This window comes from Leopardus geoffroyi, chromosome B2 (assembly GCF_018350155.1).
Source record: "Leopardus geoffroyi isolate Oge1 chromosome B2, O.geoffroyi_Oge1_pat1.0, whole genome shotgun sequence".
Classification (NCBI taxonomy): Eukaryota; Metazoa; Chordata; class Mammalia; order Carnivora; family Felidae; genus Leopardus; species Leopardus geoffroyi.
Genome location: NC_059332.1, coordinates 18,046,895 through 18,065,244, shown reverse-complemented (window position 1 = coordinate 18,065,244; position 18,350 = coordinate 18,046,895). Strand labels below are relative to the sequence as shown.

The 18,350-nt window shown below is 45.7% G+C and overlaps 1 protein-coding gene across 2 annotated transcripts in view; it reads left to right on the top strand.

Moving 5' to 3' along the window:
* Nucleotides 1-18,092, top strand: part of GCNT2 (glucosaminyl (N-acetyl) transferase 2 (I blood group)) — a 56,404-nt gene extending 38,312 nt beyond the window's left edge. For both annotated transcript variants that reach the window (XM_045497424.1, XM_045497423.1), the window contains exons 2-3: nucleotides 10,268-10,360; nucleotides 15,749-18,092. In XM_045497424.1, coding sequence (XP_045353380.1) covers nucleotides 10,268-10,360; nucleotides 15,749-15,939 — 284 coding nt within the window. In that variant the 3' untranslated portion in view covers nucleotides 15,940-18,092. The remainder of the gene's footprint in view (nucleotides 1-10,267; nucleotides 10,361-15,748) is intronic.
* The last annotated feature ends 258 nt before the right edge of the window (nucleotides 18,093-18,350 follow it).

Genomic DNA, 18,350 nt, shown 5'->3' with positions numbered 1-18,350 from the left:
TAATTCAACCTCCCCAAGCCCTGCTCCTCTGGTGACCATCACTTTGTTCTCAATAGTGAAGAGTCTGCTTCTTGATTTCTCTCTCTCTCTCTCTCTCTTTTTTTCCCTTGGCGCATTTGTTCTGTTTCTTAAATTCCCCATGAGTGAAATCATTCAGTATTCGTCTTCCTCTGATTGACTTATTTCACTCAGTATTTCACCCTCCAGTTCCACCTTTGTCATGGCATATGGTAAGATTTCATTCTTTTTTATGACTGAGTAATAATCCTTCATATGTAGATATACCCGTTCATCGACTGATGGACGTTTGGACTGCTTCTGTAATTTGGCTTTATAAATAATGCTGCGATAAACTGGGGTGCATAAATTAATGTGTCTGCATTTGGGGGGTAAATACCCGGTAGCGGAATTGCTAGATCATAAGGTAGTTCCATTTTTAAACCTTTGAGGACACTGTGCCAGTGTGCTTTCCCACCAACAGTGCAAGAGGGTTCCTTTTTCTCCATATCCTCACCAACACTTGTTGTTTCTTGTGAAATAATGTTTTCGTAATGGTTGTTACCAGTAGGTGTAGGGTGGTGTGGTGTTTGGGTTTTGTGTTAACTTTTCAGTTTTGTTCTTTGTGCTTTTACGCATTATATGGATCCATTCCCATAACCAGGGTTCAATTTTTCACCAACGATAGGATAATATTTTTAAGAGAAGAAGGAAATATTCAAAGGCAAAGGTGCCACGATGACTAATTTTGGGCAGGTGGAACATAACTGGTCCCTTTGGAGCGTTCTGTACTTTTAGAGTCTCTAAAACTTTAACTTGCTTTCTTTGGTGAAAAAGAAAATCTCTCCTTACTGAGGCACAACGCGTGGCGTTTTAGAAGCTAAAAAGTCTTACCCCTATGAAGGGATGTTCAATAAAACATTCTGTGAAAAACAGGTGCTCTCCACCCTGGCTACACCTTAAGATTATGGGGACGTGTTGAAAAACATTAATGTCTGAGCCTTACTCGTGACCGCTGAAAATGGGAGACCAATTTAGGAATTCCCCCGAGGGTGGCGGGACAGCGATGCATGATGAGGTGGGCAATGTGAAAGACGAGGTCTGGGAACCCACTTTTACAAACTACGCGTTGACAGGGCCAGGTAGACAATATGAGTGAGTGAAGCATGGTGGGGAACAGGGCAGTAGGAGAATCCCTGGCTTCTCAAAGCCCCAGTGAGTTGTTGTCGAGGGACACTGGCAGTCTAAACTTCCGTGGGGAATTTTTTTTTTCTTTTTCAGTGTTCAACCCACACTTCTGTGAGGGTTGAACCAAACAGGCCTACGATCGATCGCATGCGGCCTGTGAGCGGCCAGTTTGCTGTTTGTAGTCTGGGGACAAGAAGGCAACAGTCCTTCCGCGTCATGGTCAGTATTCTGGCATCACCCTGGCCTGAATGTGACCTATAATGTGGTCCAAGTGGCCTGAATGTGATCTGTAATTTCGGTTCTGGGGAGCTCGCTGGGGCGAGCTGCTTGATTAGCGACCATCCAAAGCAGGAAATTAAAAATGCTAGTTGAGAGTCAAGCTTTTGGGAGAAGAGATAAATGTTAAACTGGGTCCAGGGGGAGCAGAAGCAGCGGTAAAATGAGAAACGGAGCGAGGAGACAGAATTCTAGTAAGAGGTAGAATGGGCACCCACAGGAGAGGTTTGGGATGATGGCCAAGTGTGAATTTGCTTTCGTTTGTCGGGGATGAGTGGTTGGTGGGTTTAGCATCTCCAAGTGGCTTGAAAAAACAGACACAGGGCAGACAGTGCAAAGTAATCCGACACCTCCCCTCTTGAGGGGAGGGTTCGGGCTACTCAGAAAAATATTAATAAATATATAATTTCTGAATACTCTAGGCCAACAGCTCCAAGGACATCTCGTTCATAGCTCTACCCTCAGCAACTATTCTAGAGCATAGGAAGCATTCGGGAAAACTGAATAATTAGGTGAATTATCTTGAAACAAAATCAACAAGGTATTTAGCACATCCACACTCCTGGGCAATTCACTTAAATTTCCTAGGCTCTAGTTCACATGGCATGCCAATGAGAAGGAATATATTAAAATATTGAAACATACTAAAATTTCTAAAAGCCTTTTGAGTCGAAGATTCTGGTTTTTTTAAGGGCACCTGGGTGGCTCAGTCGGTTGAGCATCTGACTCTTGATTTTGGCTGAGGTCATGATCCCAGGGTCCTGGGATCGAGTCCAGTGTAGGGCTGTGATAGCACAGAGCCTCCTTGGGATTCTCTCTCTCTCTCTCTCTCTCTCTCTCTCTCTCCCCCTCTCCCCCTCCCCCTGTCTCTCTGCCCTTCCCTCCGGTTTTTTCTCTCTCTCAGGATGGATAAATAAACATTAAAAAAAATAAAATAAAATTCTGGGTTTTTTTTTTCCTTTACTCATTTCATCTTTTCCTTTTACAACCAAAGGTGAGTCAGTTTGTTGGCAATTATCTGAGCTGAATGCGGTGATGTTTTAAGGATACTATGCCATTGTCTCAGACTGCAGAGCTCTAGAAAACATCCACCTGAAACAAAGCAGGATCTCTTTTAGTTAAGTTTGTGTGTTACAGATCCTAAGTGATTAATGAACAACAACCAAAATTGTATCTTTTTATGGCTAAATAGGACCATAATTAACAATGAGACAAAAAGGCTACAAGTTACTTAACGGTACATTTCCCACTTACTAGAGAATTTTCCATTTTGTTGTTGTTGTTGTTGTTGTTGTTGTGAAGGCGAATCACCACTGAACACTGTGCATCTTTTTCTTTTGTTGCTTTAATCTTAAAATATTCACAAGTACAATTCCTAGGTCAGTAAAGCAGATAAGTCTCAGAGGTATGTAAATAAATTCATTAAAAATATAAAAGCAGTACCATCGAAGAAAGTTTTATAAACTAAAAACTATATGGTCATTTTACATGCAAATATTTGTTCGTGATTTTATTAATAATGGACAATTTTGTGCTCTCAGTCAGGGGCAGTTTTGCCCTCTGGGGGACATTTGGCAACATCTGGAGATGTTTTGGGTCGTCATGGGGGTGGGGGGTGGGGAGTGGGGAGTAGGAGGCACAGGGATGGTGCTTTGTAGCATCCGGTGGGTAAAGGCCAGGGATGCTGGTATATATACATCCTCCAGTGCACAGGAAAGTCCCCAGAGCCCAAATTATCCAGCCCAAATGTCAGTAGCGCCGAAGTTGGTAAACTTGCTTCCGGTTATAGTAAAGAAGCCATCTCTGCCACAGCTACCCTGTCCCCATGATTTTAATAGATTATGTTTTCAACCATTTATTTCGTTAAGTATGCCCGGCACTGTGCTAAGCGCAACACATACATTATTTTATTTAACATTAACAAAACCCCGTGAGGTTTTGAAGATTAGTGTGTGATGTCTTATAGAGATTGCCTAACTGTTCAAGGTCACCCGGCCAGTAATAGCAGAGATAAGGATTTGAAATGTTGACTCTGGCCTGAGAGCCTGTGATGTTAATCATTATGTATAAATAATGTCAAAATAAACACCTTCATATATAAACACTTAAAAAATGATTTCCTTAGCTTATTGTGAAGCTATTGGTTTAAAGGGCCAAAGGGAATTGAGGGCGATGGTGACTTTCCCCACGTATTTCCAAAGTGATTTTCCAGAGTCATGCCGATTTACAGCACCACCATTAACTTGTGAGAAAACCCTTGTCTGTACATTGGCATTAGCATTGACTTTTGACACATAAAAACAAAATTTGGTAAGTTGAAAAGTACATATCTGAGCTTAAGGAGTAAGCAGTTGCTGGAATTGTTACCACATGGAGGTCTCGCAAAATGAGGCCCGCACTGCCTAAGAACAATAAGGAGAAAGTCAAGTCAATATAAATGAAGTTTGCATTTCAAAGAACCATGTTCATTTATTCAACAAATGCACTTATTTGACTAATAATGGCTAAGCTCCAAGAAAAACAGTCTTGGTTACTCTGTAAACTTATCTCAAATCTTTTGTTTACATTAGCCTATGAAGAGCAAATCAGAGAATTGGATTTTATAGTTTAAGATGGTTCCTCTGATAATATCGGTGTATTCTGTTTGCCCCGTCCTAGAAATAATGCAAAATAGACCCTTCCTAGGACGCTTAGGAATGGAGGGTAGACTTTATCCATAATACCTCATAACTACCCTCCCAGAATCCTGCACAATAATAATCATAATCATAACAGCAGTAATAATAACACAGTCATCAAGTAAAGTGTTTTTATTTTTTATTTTTTTTTAAATTTAAGGTTTATTATTTTTTTTGAGAGAGACAGAGACAGCAAGAATGGGGGAGGGACAGAGAGAAAGGGAGACAGAAAATCCCAAGCAGCTTCCGCACCGTCATTACGGAGCCTCATGTGGGGCCCAGACTCATGAAACTGTGAGAAAGTGACGTGAGCTGAAACCAAGAGTTGGATGCTTAACCGACTGAGCCACCCAGGTACCCCCAGTACAGTATTTTTAAAACAGCACTATTTCCCATTTAGTGGTTCCAGAAATCACTTGAGTCGGTTTTGACCAGAATTTTATTATGAAAAAATAACATAAAATAAACAAGTGCCTTACTTACATGTAATAAGCCTGAGTAATTTGCGAAACTTTCATTTACTTTACACATGTGTGTGTGCATATGATGATATATGATTGTTTTGGGGTGCCTGGGTGGCTTAGTCGATTAAGCATTTGACTCCTGATTTCTGCTCGTCACGATCTCACAGTTGTGAGTTTGAGCCCCCCTTTGGGTTCTGCGCTGACATCTTGGAGCGTGCTTGGGATTCTCTCTCCCCCCCTCCCTGGCTTGTGCTCTCTCTCTCTCTCTCTCTGAAAATAAAATAAAATAAATTGTTTTTCTGTAGATTGCAATCTAAAAGGTTGAAAAATCAGAGTGCCTGGGTGGCTCAATGGGCTAAGCGTCCCACCTCTTGATTTTGGCTCAGGGCATGATCTCATGGTTGTGAGATCAAGCCTGGAGTCAGGCTCCGCACTGAGCCTGCTTGGGATTCTCTCTCTCCTTCTCCCTCTGTCCCTCCTGTGCTTGCATGTGTGTGTTCTCTCTCTCTCTCTCTCTCTCAAAAAAATTAAATAAAATAAAACTTTAAAAAATGTGTAAAAGGTTGAACAACCACTGATGTGATCTATGCTTCATTTGAAAGAGAGACTGTGTGATGTTAAATGGTGTTCCAGCATACATAGCTGGTTAGCAACAAAGCTGGGATAATAATTAAGTTCCCCAATCCCAGCGGGAAGGCCAGTGTGTTCCATGGGGAGGGGGGTGGTAGATGATTCTGCCTTGGGTCAATCTCTGGGAGAAAAACAGGAAATAGTTACGCTTAGTGGACACTTTTAGAAGAGAAGGAGCATCTGGACGTTGGCCCAAGTGATGGGATCAGTAGCTTTGGGGTCTCCATGTATGTTTTAACCCAAGGCACCTTCAGTTACTGAATAGTGGTCACATGGCACATTTAGACCATTCAATCTCTTGCTTGCCATTATCTCCTCAAAATAATAATCAAGTGATGCCTGCAGAGTATTCACGTTGAGCTGATATTCGAGCTGTGACCAGAAGTCTTGTTGAGGGTCTTATCACTTTCTGAAGCTAGTTGCACCAGTAGGACGGATGTGGAGAATAAGTGATTGGTGGCCACTTAAACAATTGCTGGAAGGCAAACTGAAACTGGTTGGCCTTGGCTGAGAGAGTTGAATAAGTACTTTTTGATATCAAGAGGTAGAACATGATTACACCTTAAAGTACAGTGGCCTGTTGGAAAACCAAGGTGGCAAGCAGGCTTGTCCTGTCGACACCCAAGCTAAGCGGTCCTACCGCCATCTCTGAAGACCGAGTTGAGGGGCAACCCTTGACCATGGGCACTCATTGAGCCCTTTAACATTGACTGAAAATCCCCGGTGGGCCAAATGCTGTGAGGTCAAGGCACAGTGCAGACTGGTCTTCTGTTCAACATGGCTTCTCCTCACACGGAGGAGGCTGATCGTCTCCAAGGAAGTGACTTGAGAGGTCTTCCCAAACGCACGTATTCCCCGCCATGGGGACGAGTTTTTTAAATTAACCAAAGGATGGAAGGTACACAGTATGGGATTCCTTCCCAAGGGCAAAGTGTGAGGAAAGGGGAGAGAGAAGCTAACTGGAAACCTGCTGAAGGCTGAGGGAGGGACTTCAAGGCGAGGAGACACAGGAGCTCTGTCCTCTTTGCAATGTCGGTGATAGCCCAGGGCTTCTCAGACTTCCTTGTGTGCCAGGCTCCTCTGGGGATCTTGTGAAGATGCCGATTCTGGAGCAGGATGTCTGGGTGGGGCCTGGTAGTCGCATTTCTAACAAGCACCAAGGGGGTGCCCAGTCCGACAACCACCACACTTGCAACGCTAGGGGCTCTGCCCACTCCTGCCAGTTATTCCTGTGCCTCAGGAAGCATTCTTTGCAAGAAAAGACAAAATAGAATTTGACTTTGTCCGTCTCCTTGGTTCTACTTTTTTCCTTTCAATTTTTTTTTTCATTTTATATATTTGAGAGAGAGAGCGCGCGCACGTGAGCAGGGGATGGGCAGAAAGAGAGAGTGAAAGAGAGAAGCCCAAGCAGGCTCCACACTCAGTGCAGTGCCTGACTCGGGTCTCGATCCCACAACCCTGGGATGATGACCTGAGCCGAAATCAAGAGTCTGACACTCAACCAGCCGAACCGCTCAGGCGCCCCTCTCCGATTCTATTTTTCAAACTATAATTTTTGTAGGCATGAATATGAGTAGTATTTAAACAGGCATGTTGGAGATTTGTCATTAAACAGAAAGTATAGAAGTTGAGGTTTATAATTTCATGAGCAGGAGGTTCACACGTGCTATGTGTTTACTTTAAAGACATTAAAGCAGCCATTATGGGGCGCCCGGGTGGCTCGGTCGGTTAAGCATCTGACTTCAGCTCAGGTCATGATTTCACAGCTTGTGGGTTTGAGGCCCGCGTCGGGCTCTGTGCTGACAGCTCAGAGCCTGGAGCCTGCTTCCCATTCTGTGTCTCCCATTCTCTCAGCCCCTGCCCTGCTCACCCTCTGTCTCTCTCTCAAAAATAAACATTAAGAAAAAAAAAAAAAAAGACAGCAGTCATTAATTGTAAATGTCACCATCTTATCTCTAGAATAAGGAATGTGTTTCTGAGGAAGAGTCAGTTTTTGGTGAACAGTATTAACGAAAAGGAGAGGGAAAAAAATAATCTCGTTTTGTAAAAAAATGTAATGTAAAGGAGGGTAGGGACTTTTTCTCATGGCAATGCGTTCTTCACCCTCTTCTGCTGTAGTTATTTAATCAAAATAGACTCATAAAAATCACATCCATGTAGGGGCACCTGGGTGGCTCAGTCGGTTGAACATTCAACTTTGGCTTGGGTCATGATCTTGTGTTTCGTGAGTTCAAGCCCAGGTCAGGCTGTGGGCTGACAGCTCGGAGCCTGGAGCCTGCTTCAGTTTCTGTCTCCCTCTCTCTCTGCCCCTCCCCCCCCCCCAAAAAAAGTTAATAAAAACAAATCAACAAATAATCATAAAAAAATCACGTCCAGGTCAGCTAATATTGCTGACACAATTAACTATACCAAATTATCTCTTTGTTTTCTGGACGGCCCTCCCCCCAACCCCCAACTCAACCAAGGCAAGTTTTATTCTGAATTCTTTTAAAATGTGTACTAAGAACAAAATAAAGAAGTTTCTTTTGGGAAAGGCAAATGCTAAAGTAGTTTTTAAAGTAATAAATGCAAATCAAAGCAATGGGAAAATTATTGCATAATAAATAGTGTTTTTCTTCACTACTCAAGATTTATAAGCAAACTTTTCAAGTTTGGCAACAAGAAAAAAAGAATCAGTCTCATAGTGAGCCCTTGGGGGTAAGGATTCATGCTATTTACAGGAAAGGCTTGCATAATTTAATTTTGGTTGGGAGACCTTGGTACAATTCTTGATTCAGAGCATCATATAATTATCATGTGACATCAGGGCAGAAGAACAGAGCTTTTTTCTTCTGAAAATCACATTTTTATTAATGTTTTTAAAGAGGAAACATGTTTATGTGCCCATCCACTTAAACTTCTTGAAAATTATTGGTTTTGCTCAGTTTATTTTTTCTTATGAAAAAATACTTATCATCTTGAGTAAGTTTTTATCTAGTTAGTATGTGTATTAGTTTTCTATTTGCCATTGTAACAATCTACCACGGATTTAGCAGCTTAAACAACATAAATGTATTATGATACAGTTCTGTAGGACAGAATTCTGACACGGTCTCACCAGACTAAAACCAAAACATTGGCTGGTCTCCGTTCCTTTCTGTAGGGTCTGGGCCTTTTTCAGCTTCTAATGACCGTGGTCCTTACCCCATTCCTCTATGTTTAAATAGTAAAAAAAAAAGACTAACTCTTTACCTCCCTCTTCCACTGTTAAAGACCCTTGTGATTGCATTGCACTGACCTTGATAATTCAAAATAATCTCCCTATTTTAAGGTCAGCTGATTAGCAAACTGAATTCTCTTTCACCTGTAACATAACACATTATCAGGTTCCAGAGATTAGGATTCGGACTTCTTTGAGTGTATGTCGAGGGGATTGGTATTATTCAGCCTACCAGATCTTGTAGGAAGGGACTGTTACCGTTTGGGTACACATGTCATACCTGTGTCAATACATTAGAATCACATTCAGATTGCATTGCGCACTGGTGAAAATTGCCGGAGCTCTTATGAAGCAAAATATTTCTTCTTTTGTTGTATTTGCATTTGATTCCCACGTACTTATTTTCCAATAATGGGAACCTTGGGGTAAAACTATTTGATAGGAGTAGGCAAAAGTTACTGAGATAGAGAGGGTTATTTAAAATAGTTTAGCACAGGGGCGCCTGGGTGGCGCAGTCGGTTAAGCGTCCGACTTCAGCCAGGTCACGATCTCGCGGTCCGGGAGTTCGAGCCCCGCGTCAGGCTCTGGGCTGATGGCTCAGAGCCTGGAGCCTGTTTCCGATTCTGTGTCTCCCTCTCTCTCTGCCCCTCCCACGTTCATGCTCTGTCTCTCTCTGTCCCAAAAATAAATAAACGTTGAAAAAAAAAATAAAAATAAAAATAAAAATAAAAAATAAAATAGTTTAGCACAGTGTTTCTCAAATGGGGCAGTTCTGCCCCCCACCCCCGACCCTGGGGACATTTGGCAACACCGGAAGATGTTTTTAATGGTCACAACTGGGGGGCGTGTACTACTGGCATCTGGTAGGTGGAATCCAGGGATGCTGCTATCTTACAATGCCCGGGAGAGGCCCTACAACAATGAATTATCCAGCCTAAAATGTGAATAATGCCAAGGAGGAAAAGCCCTGCTTAGCAAGATGGCGACCTCTAGAGCTGTCCTCTCCTCTTTTCAAGGCTTCTTACTTTTCAAAGGTGAATCCGGTAACTAATTGGGTAGTGGGTCGGCAACTAAACGTCTGGCCAAAAGAGCACCTGAAAGAAATAGAGAAGTTGGGGAGGTCAGGGCACACCAGTCTTCCTAGGAAAAACTCAAAGCTCACAACTTCCTGCTTGGGGTCAACTGTTCATCTTCTTTGGGTGACCGGCAATCACGTCTTGTCTCCTCTCTCTCTGTTCCCAGGGCCTCACACAATGCTCGGCAACACCAAATGCTCAAGAAGCACTTTAACAAATAAAGAAGGATCGTGTGTTAAGGGATTTGTTTGAGTTTATATGTAGTAAGCAAGATATTTCCCTTCTGTATGCCTCATACTGCAAGTTCACTTAATTAGTGCTTAGCACCTAGGGTAGCCTGTTTCCTGAGCTTTCATTTTAAGATCGAGGTCACATGGAAAGTCCGAAATAGCTGTAATATTAGGATTGAAAGTGAATTCAGCTCAAGGCCATTGAGAGATGACCCAAAACTCCTCAACTTGTCCATCTGCATTACGGTTTCCTGCTACGGTATTTCTTAACCTCTATTTTGCAGGCTTGGGCACACATTATGAAAAACCACCTATATGTGCGTATGTGTTTTTACTGGTAGCAAGGCAGAGCTCATAACCATCAGCTACTCACACCACGAGCTTCTGAGGTCTTACACCAGTGATGGAAAATCTAACGCGAAAGATAACGTAGTGAAAAAGTGAACATGATGTGGAGGCTTCACTGATGCAATCGACACCCTTCTGTCTTGGTTCTCATGTCTGCTTTTCTCCCTTATCAATGTTGCAGGTGTCCCGGGCTCCATGCCAAATGCATCGTGGACCGGTAATCTCAGGGCTATAAAGTGGATCGACATGGAAGATAAACACGGCGGCTGCCATGGTGAGGCACTCACTTCACTCTTTGAGGCCACACTGCTTGTTGGTGTTGGCATGGAGGTAGCTGTGGAATACAGGGGTTCTCGCGGACAGAACTGCTTGTGTATTTAAAACAATCCGAGTTCCCGGAGTAGCTAGAGGCTTTAAGACATGGGCCTTGAAAAGGAGACTTCGGGGTCTCGCCGACATGCTCCAGCTCATGATTCCTGAGGGGGTTGAGAGGTGGGCTCGACTTATAATGGTATTTTCTTGCTAGTTTCTGCTGTCTTCACATGATTTATTTCTCTTTCTTTTGGGAGTGTGGTGGTTAGGAGGGGAAGTGGTCAGGATGAGAAGTGACGTCATGGTCTCACCACAGACCCAAGCAGGCTCCACGCTGCCAGCACAGAGTCCAACGCAGGGCTCCAACCCGAGAACCGTGAGATCGCGACCTGGGCCGAAACGCAGAGTCGGGCGCTTAACCGACCGAGCCACCCAGGCAACCCTGCGATAGAACTTTCTAAAGAAGTGTTTTTATCAGCCCTGGCATACGTTCCATTCGCACTGTGTGGTACCTACTCAGCATGGTATTCATTCACTAGGACGAATGACCGGATGGCTTAAATAACAGGAACTTATTCCCTCCCAGTTCTGCAGGCTCGAAGTTCGAGATCAAGGTGGCTGTAGATTTGGTTTCTTCTGAGAGGCTTAGAGATACCGCCTTCTTCCCGGGTCCTCACGTGGTCTTCTTTCTGTGTGTGTCTCTGTCCCAATCTCTTTTTAAAGTGATACCACCCATATTGAATCAGGGCCCATCCTGTGTGACCTCATTTTCACTTGATTTCCTCTTTAAAGGCTCTGTCTCAGATTTACACCGCACCCCCCTTCTCGTGTCTTCCTGAGGTCCCCATCCACTGAAGATGGCAACACGCTCACGTCCCATACACCCTGCTCTCCAGCATCTTCATCTCTTTACCTTAATCAGCCAACATTTTCCCCAGAGGACATCTCCCGCCCCCTGCCTGCATTCTCATCACAGCCTGCCCTCCTTGGAGCAGGAAGAGAGTGGAGAGAAGGTTGCTTTGCTCTTTGATCTCTGGGGGACTTCTTTAGAAAAGAGACCATCGCCATTAGTCGAGGTCCCAATACTTGAGATGTCTTGCCTTTTCCACAGTCCTCCTGTAACCCTGTCATCCTCCCTGTGGGACTGCTGTGGTCACCTGGTCTGCTTCTCCACCTCCTCTCCAGCTGTAACACTGGAAGACTTCAGCCGCCACGGCAGGGACCCCTGTGACGTCATTACTTTGCACCTCTGGCCTCTACCACGGAAGCTTCTGTTCTGTGTGTCAGCACCAAGCCCTGCCCCTCCCTAGAACCTTACTCTCATTCTCCTTGTCCTCACCTGTATCCAGGCCCTACCCCATAGACAAGGTACAAGCTAGTCAGGTTTCCATTTTTATAGGGACCTTTACTTATCACACGACAGGTGGGCCCATGAGAGTAGCTCCAAGCCAGGAACCTGCAGAGGGTACACAGCTTGGGTAGCCCAAGCCTCTGAGACAAATGTCTCATTTTTCTTCTCTTAGTGCCTGTGATGCCCCTGAACATCTGAAAGCCTGATATGGTTCCGAACCTAAAAATAGTTTGTCCCCCAAACCACTAGATGGGGAAAAGAAAAGACATAACCCAGAGGAGGCAGAACAGTGCCTGCGTGTCTGGAGTACAATCCGGACCTTTCCCCCTTGGTCGTGAGTGGTGGATTTGTTCCAAACCCGTGGATGTGCATCTACTTTATAGGCCCTTAGAATCACAGAGACTACTCTAGCTCTACGGTCTTGAACTTGGAGTTCCCATCTCTGGTTACAATTTCTTGTTACTCGGCTGGTTTTCTTCACTGACTTACAGACTTTATATCTTTACTGTCTTTCTCCCCAGAAGTGAAGCCCCAAGAGGGTTAGGATTTTTGACCAATTTGTTTATTGCTATATCCCACACCTAAAATGTGTTGTTGTTTGAAATGCGTTTGCTTTATTATTATTATTATTATTATTTTAAGTTTACATATTTATTTTGAGAGGAGGGGGAAAGAGCAGAGGGAGAGGGAGAGAGAGAATCCCAAGCAGTGTGGGGCCGGACGCGGGGCTCAACCCACGAACCTTGAGGTCATGACCTGAGCTGAAATCAAGAGTTGGTTGCTTAACCGACAGAGCCACCTAAGTCCCCCATGTGTTTGCTTTTTTAAAATTGGGATTGGGGAGCCTGGGTGGCTCAGTCGGTTAAGCGGCCAACTTCGGCTCAGGTCATGATCTCGCGGTCTGTGAGTTCAAGCCCCGCGTCGGGCTCTGTGCTGACAGCTCAGAGCCTGGAGCCTGTTTTGGATTCTGTGTCTCCCTCTCTCTTTTTTTTTTTTTTTTTTTTTTAATTTTTTTTTTCAACTTTTATTTATTTTTGGGACAGAGAGAGACAGAGCATGAACGGGGGAGGGGCAGAGAGAGAGGGAGACACAGAATCGGAAACAGGCTCCAGGCTCTGAGCCATCAGCCCAGAGCCCGACGCGGGGCTCGAACTCACGGACCGCGAGATCGTGACCTGGCTGAAGTCGGACGCTTAACCGACTGCGCCACCAGGCGCCCCAGTGTCTCCCTCTCTCTGACTTTCCCCCATTCATGCTCTGTTTCTCGCTGTCTCAAAAGTAAATAAACGTTAAAAAAAATAATAATAAAATAAAATAAAATTGGGATTGCCAGAATTTCAACGGTCCCAGCTTCCTCCTTCTGCTAGCATCCTTCTGAAGACTCCTTATCCGGCCTGTATACTGGATCAGCCGTCCCCTGCTGTTCTCACGAACAAACCAGGCTCCCCTGCCATTTGACCCTACAAGGCCAACTCACACATGGAATCACTTCCACCATCTGCTTTTGGCCATTTGTGTTTCGCTGACCAGAGCATTGCTGGGGACTGTTCCAGAACTGCCCCGGTGCCCTTCCCGATGCACTTCTTTTCATCTTTCCTGCTTGCTTTGAACTCTCAATCCTATGCCCAAACGGCCTTTCGGACCCCAAAAGGTAACAGTTTCAACCTGAGGAAGAACTTTCAAGACACGTGACCCAAATCCCCTTACTGGATTGTCACGCCGTCCCCTTCCACCATCTCAGGGTATTTTGGACACACGCTTCTCATTGTTCCTTCCTGTCCCGAGAAGGAAAAGTCACTCGTCCCCACAACCAGGGTCCCCATCCGGGGTCTCGGTTATGTGCAGGTTTCCCTTAAGGGATCCCCTTGTTTTCTTGCGTCCCAGTGGTGCCCTCGTGCTGGCCCTTTTCCTTCTCCTTCAGTGTCATGATCGCCTGTAGCCTGAAGACCCCGTTGTCTGTGAGCCTCTAGTTCACGCGCCCTGAAATGGTGTCTCCACTTTGTTTTCTTAAGCATGGATGTGCTTATGCACCTGCATTCTGTTCTCACTCCCCAGTTATCTCCGACTGTCCACAACTGTGGCTTCTGTCCCCCATCCATTTCCCCTCTCTATTGTGCTTCCTGCCAGCCGTGTTAAATGAATCATGATTAATGACATTAATCCCGTCAGCCTCTCTCTGTTCTGTTTCGATTACCCTTCCTTTCCCACTCATGGCAACGCCATGAACTTGGAACCAGCTCTCTGGTTTACATTAAGTTATTACTGCGGCCTCGTGGTGGATTTCTAACTGTACCCTGCAAAGCTCTGTAAAATTAATGCTGCTAAAGCCCAATTTACCCTCTGATTCTTCCATTCAAAACTCTTCAAAGACTCTCCCTATTTATGGGATTACAAAAGGCCCAGCCCTTGAGTTTAAGTCAGTCAACCGTAGTCTTTCCAGTGCGAGCCAAGAAACCTCTAGAAAAGAGGTTCAACTTCCTCCCCTTCCTTTTCTAACCCCCTTGCCAACCAAATTCTCTCTTGTAGAGAAAATCCCCCCCCTGCACATTTTCCCCAAATGAAGCCACCATCCATGCCCCTGATGCCACCCCCCCTCCCCCCCCCCCCCCCACCCGGCCAAGTTCTGTCCTTCCACTAACTCTCCACTCATTCATCTCCATCCTTTCATTCAACAGCTATTAATTCAACACCTAATACTTCCCAGGAACTGTCCCGGATGCAGGTTGGGACAGAGAGGACAGCAAAAGGGCCTCCGGTTCCAGCTCTTTGGACCTTCCATCCCAGGCCAGGGAGAAAGACAATAAGCCAAATATTTGCGTTCGTGGCCCTGACATACCAATCTCTCCGTTAGCAGCGAGAGCCAAGAGAAAAATGAATTGGGGAAGGCGGAAGGGGGTCAGAGGAGGCCTCCCTGAGAACTCGGCCTTGAGGCAGATACCTGGGGTGGTGAGAGAGGGAGTCTGCGGGAGGTCTGGTGGAAGCTGGCGGAAGGGGGCTGCCTGGGGAGGAAGAACTATGTGGATTCTCGGGTAGAACATGCCTGGTGTGCGGTGGGGGGGTTGGGGGGCGGCCAGCAAGGAGGCCACTGCGGCCGGAGTGAATGAGCAGCGTTGGGAAGCATTGTAATCAGGTGAGCAAGGGGCCGGAGGTCAAAGGCCAGACTCAGGAGCTTTCGATGCCATTGCTGGGATTTTGGCTGTGCGTGCACATGAGATGAGGAGACATCATGGTGTGCTTGCGAGCAGAACAATCCCCGTGGCCGTGGTGCTGAGAACATACCAACAGGCGGAGGTGGGGACAGTAGAACCCAGTTGTTATCGTGACAGTTCTGGCGGGAAGGTAGAGGTGGCACGGGCCGGGATGGGAGTAGCGGACGCGGTGTGAAGCGATCAGATTCTGCGACGATCTTGAAGGTGCAGCTGCCAGAGTTGCCACCAGAGGTGGGGGCTGTGAGAGAAAGGGGGAGAAATGCCCAGGGCGCTGAAAAAATAGGAGTGGTGTGGGTGTCACGGGAAAGACGTGGCGGGGATTGGGAGGGGAGTCAAGCTGGCGTGTGGAGACATGTCACATCAGTGGGGTTGATTCTCCTCTAAGAGGAGACGAACGTAGGCACTTGGAGAGACGAAGCCCGGGCTCAAAGAAGAGGTCTGACGGGTGCCTCCCAGCAAGACCTCTCCCACCCGTCCGCTTCTGGAACTTCTTACCCGTAACTCTCAGGCCAGAACACATGAATCGTCTCACGATGCCTGTGGCCGCTCTTGCCTGATATCATTGAACCCTCCTGTTGTTGAAGCACGGACGTGTCCCCCTTAGCTTTCCAGAAGGGGTTTCACTTCCTTGTGGGCCGGGCCGACACGACCCCGTGTCATACGGAGTCCCAGAGCACCGGGCACAGCGTTAGCTACTCAGTAGACAGGCCCCTCTCTGCTGCTGCGCCCCTTCACCACCCCCAGCTTTCCAGACCAGACATGTTCTGACGGTTTCTTCTCTCCTCTGCAGGCCGCTACGTACACGGCATTTGTATCTATGGAAACGGGGACTTGAAGTGGTTGATCAATTCGCCCAGCCTCTTTGCTAACAAATTTGAGCTGACTACGTACCCCCTCACTGTCGAATGCCTGGAACTGAGGCTTCGAGAAAGAACCCTGAATCAGAGCGAAACCGTGATCCAACCCAGCTGGTACTTCTGAGCCACCGTAACCCGTGATCGGAGGGCAGCCGCGGCCTTTTCTTCGTAAGAGAACCCGGCCCCGCTTACAGTAACGGTTGTAGCCGCGAGGTCACGGCTGCAGGACCTGGCCGGGTTATTATGTGTTACAACACCCGCCGGGCACTGGGAACTGTGCAATCAGGAGGGCTGCGCGGGTCGATGCTGGCACGTTCGGCATCCTGGCCTTCTCTTGACAGTCGTTCCACGTCGGGCTCGTGATCGGATCCGTGGCCAGTGGAACTGGCGTCAGACCTTTGCACCAGATACTCATCAGAGAGAGATGCTCTCACGGAAAGGAGAGCTATAGATAATACTGTTTAGGAAAATAGGAACTGTGTTTCTCCGGAGAAGGAATCTCTTATGCCAGACCCATAGCCACCGTTCACGGAACCCCTCCTCTTTGCTCAGCGGCCCCCCCGGGCATAGAAACAGCTTCCTGGGCACCTCAGCAATCTCCTTTAAAACCTGAGCTGCTAGAATGGAGAACTAGATCGTGTTTCCTGAGTTTCAACACGAGCACGGTGAGCTTACCGTGTCTGAAGGTCTGTACAGAATGTAAAGTCGTTAACAAGAGGCGGGATATGCTATCAGACAGCAGTCACTGGCGGCTGCTTCGGCAAAGGGACCCCAGGGAAACAGGACCTTTCTTGTGGGTCAGAATGTACTCTGGTCCCTCTTCCATTGTTTTCCATGGCGAATGCTAAGAAGTTCGCACAGAATGAAGATATTTCTAGAACTGAGGTGCTGTTGCATGGCTCTCGTCCCAAGTCTCTAACCCTCAGGAATGAATCACTCGCCTCTTGGATCACCACCCTCCACCCCCCACCAAAGTGATCTTACCTGCAAAATGGAATCCAGACTCTATGCCGCGACACTTTAAGGACTCCAGAGTATTTTCTGAGTAGCTTTACAATGCTTGGTGCTGATAAGAGTGCCTAGATTTTTAAGAGCTTTCAGCTGTGAGTGAGCTTCTCTGTCGCTTATCCCTTGTCCCGTTCTCTTACCCAATTCGTTCCCTCAGCACACAGTAAATATTTCTTGAGTGTCTGTTATACACCAGATATGTGCTTGAGACAAGGAGAAAAGTAAGACAGAAGCTACTTGCGTCTGAAATTCTTGATAACAGCATCCATGTGGGGAAGGCTGCTCTAGAGAATCTCACAGACTGCTTGTATTTTAACGCATTCACATCCAGGGTCGTAGTTTGGGCTGTCCGGCCAGGGATCTGAGTAGTCAGAAATGAGGGTCTAAATCAGAGACCATTCCAAAGAAAGAAGGGAAGGAATAGACCAAAGCTGAGGCCTGTTAGCGGGCTCATTGCGTTAAAACCTTACAAACACTCTTGGGAGGCTCACACGATTACCCCCATTTTGCAGATAAATTAAGCAAGGCTTAGAGAGGTTGTTGATAAGCATTAGGAAACAAGTTCTCTGAGGATTGGGATGTTCTTACTGGTCTCCTTAGTTCAGTTTCCTGAGAAGGTGAAATAAAGCCATAGTTAGTATACCAGAGAGGGTAGGTTTTAAGAGCAGTGTCAGTGTTAATATGAGAAAATGTGCTGTCACGTCAGAAAAATGTGAAGTCTACTTTTGTATTCCTACATCCATTGAGTTCCTTAATATTTATTTATTCTCATCAAAAAAAAAAAGTTAACTACAGCTAATGATACCCTTAACACGGTTTTGCCTTTTTTCCTCTCACTGTGTCTGTTGAATGTTCGTTGTATTTAAGGGAATGCCTTTGAAGTATAGCCTTATTTTTGTCCAGCTACCGAAAAAGACAGAACTGTGCAAAGTGGTAAAGGGTTGAAGCATAAGGAACCCATCTGGAGCTAATGAGTCTAAAAATCATCTTTTCTTTCAACTCCTTTAAATGACCCCACCTGAGAAGAAGACACGTTTTACACTGGATCGTTCTCCTCTAGAACGAGAAGCCTTTGGGAATAGAAGATGTTTACATGTCTGTTGTTGGTCCATCTCTGTGTCTTAAAAACCTTAATATTGGAAGATTGTAGTGTTTGGGCAAGTGGGTTTCCACTAGCCTCCAGGGATGGCTGAAACTTCTAAACCCATCCTTGTTTTTCATGATGTTCCATGTTGTTGTCTTGGAAATAAATTAATATATTGTTTTCCACCTTTGGGGCTATGGTGTATCTTTATTCGATAGTTGGGTAATATGCACTAAAGTCCAAGCTTCACAAGATAATTCTTCTAGCATTTTTTTTTAATTTTAAATATGTGCAAAGCAGCGCCTTGCTGCCTCAGTTGGTGAAGCGTGCAGCTCTTGATCTCGGGGTTGTGAGTTCGGGCCCAGGCTGGGTGTAGAGATTTCTTAAAAATAAATCTTAAAAAAATAAATAAATACATAAGAATAAATAAACTTCTCATTTTA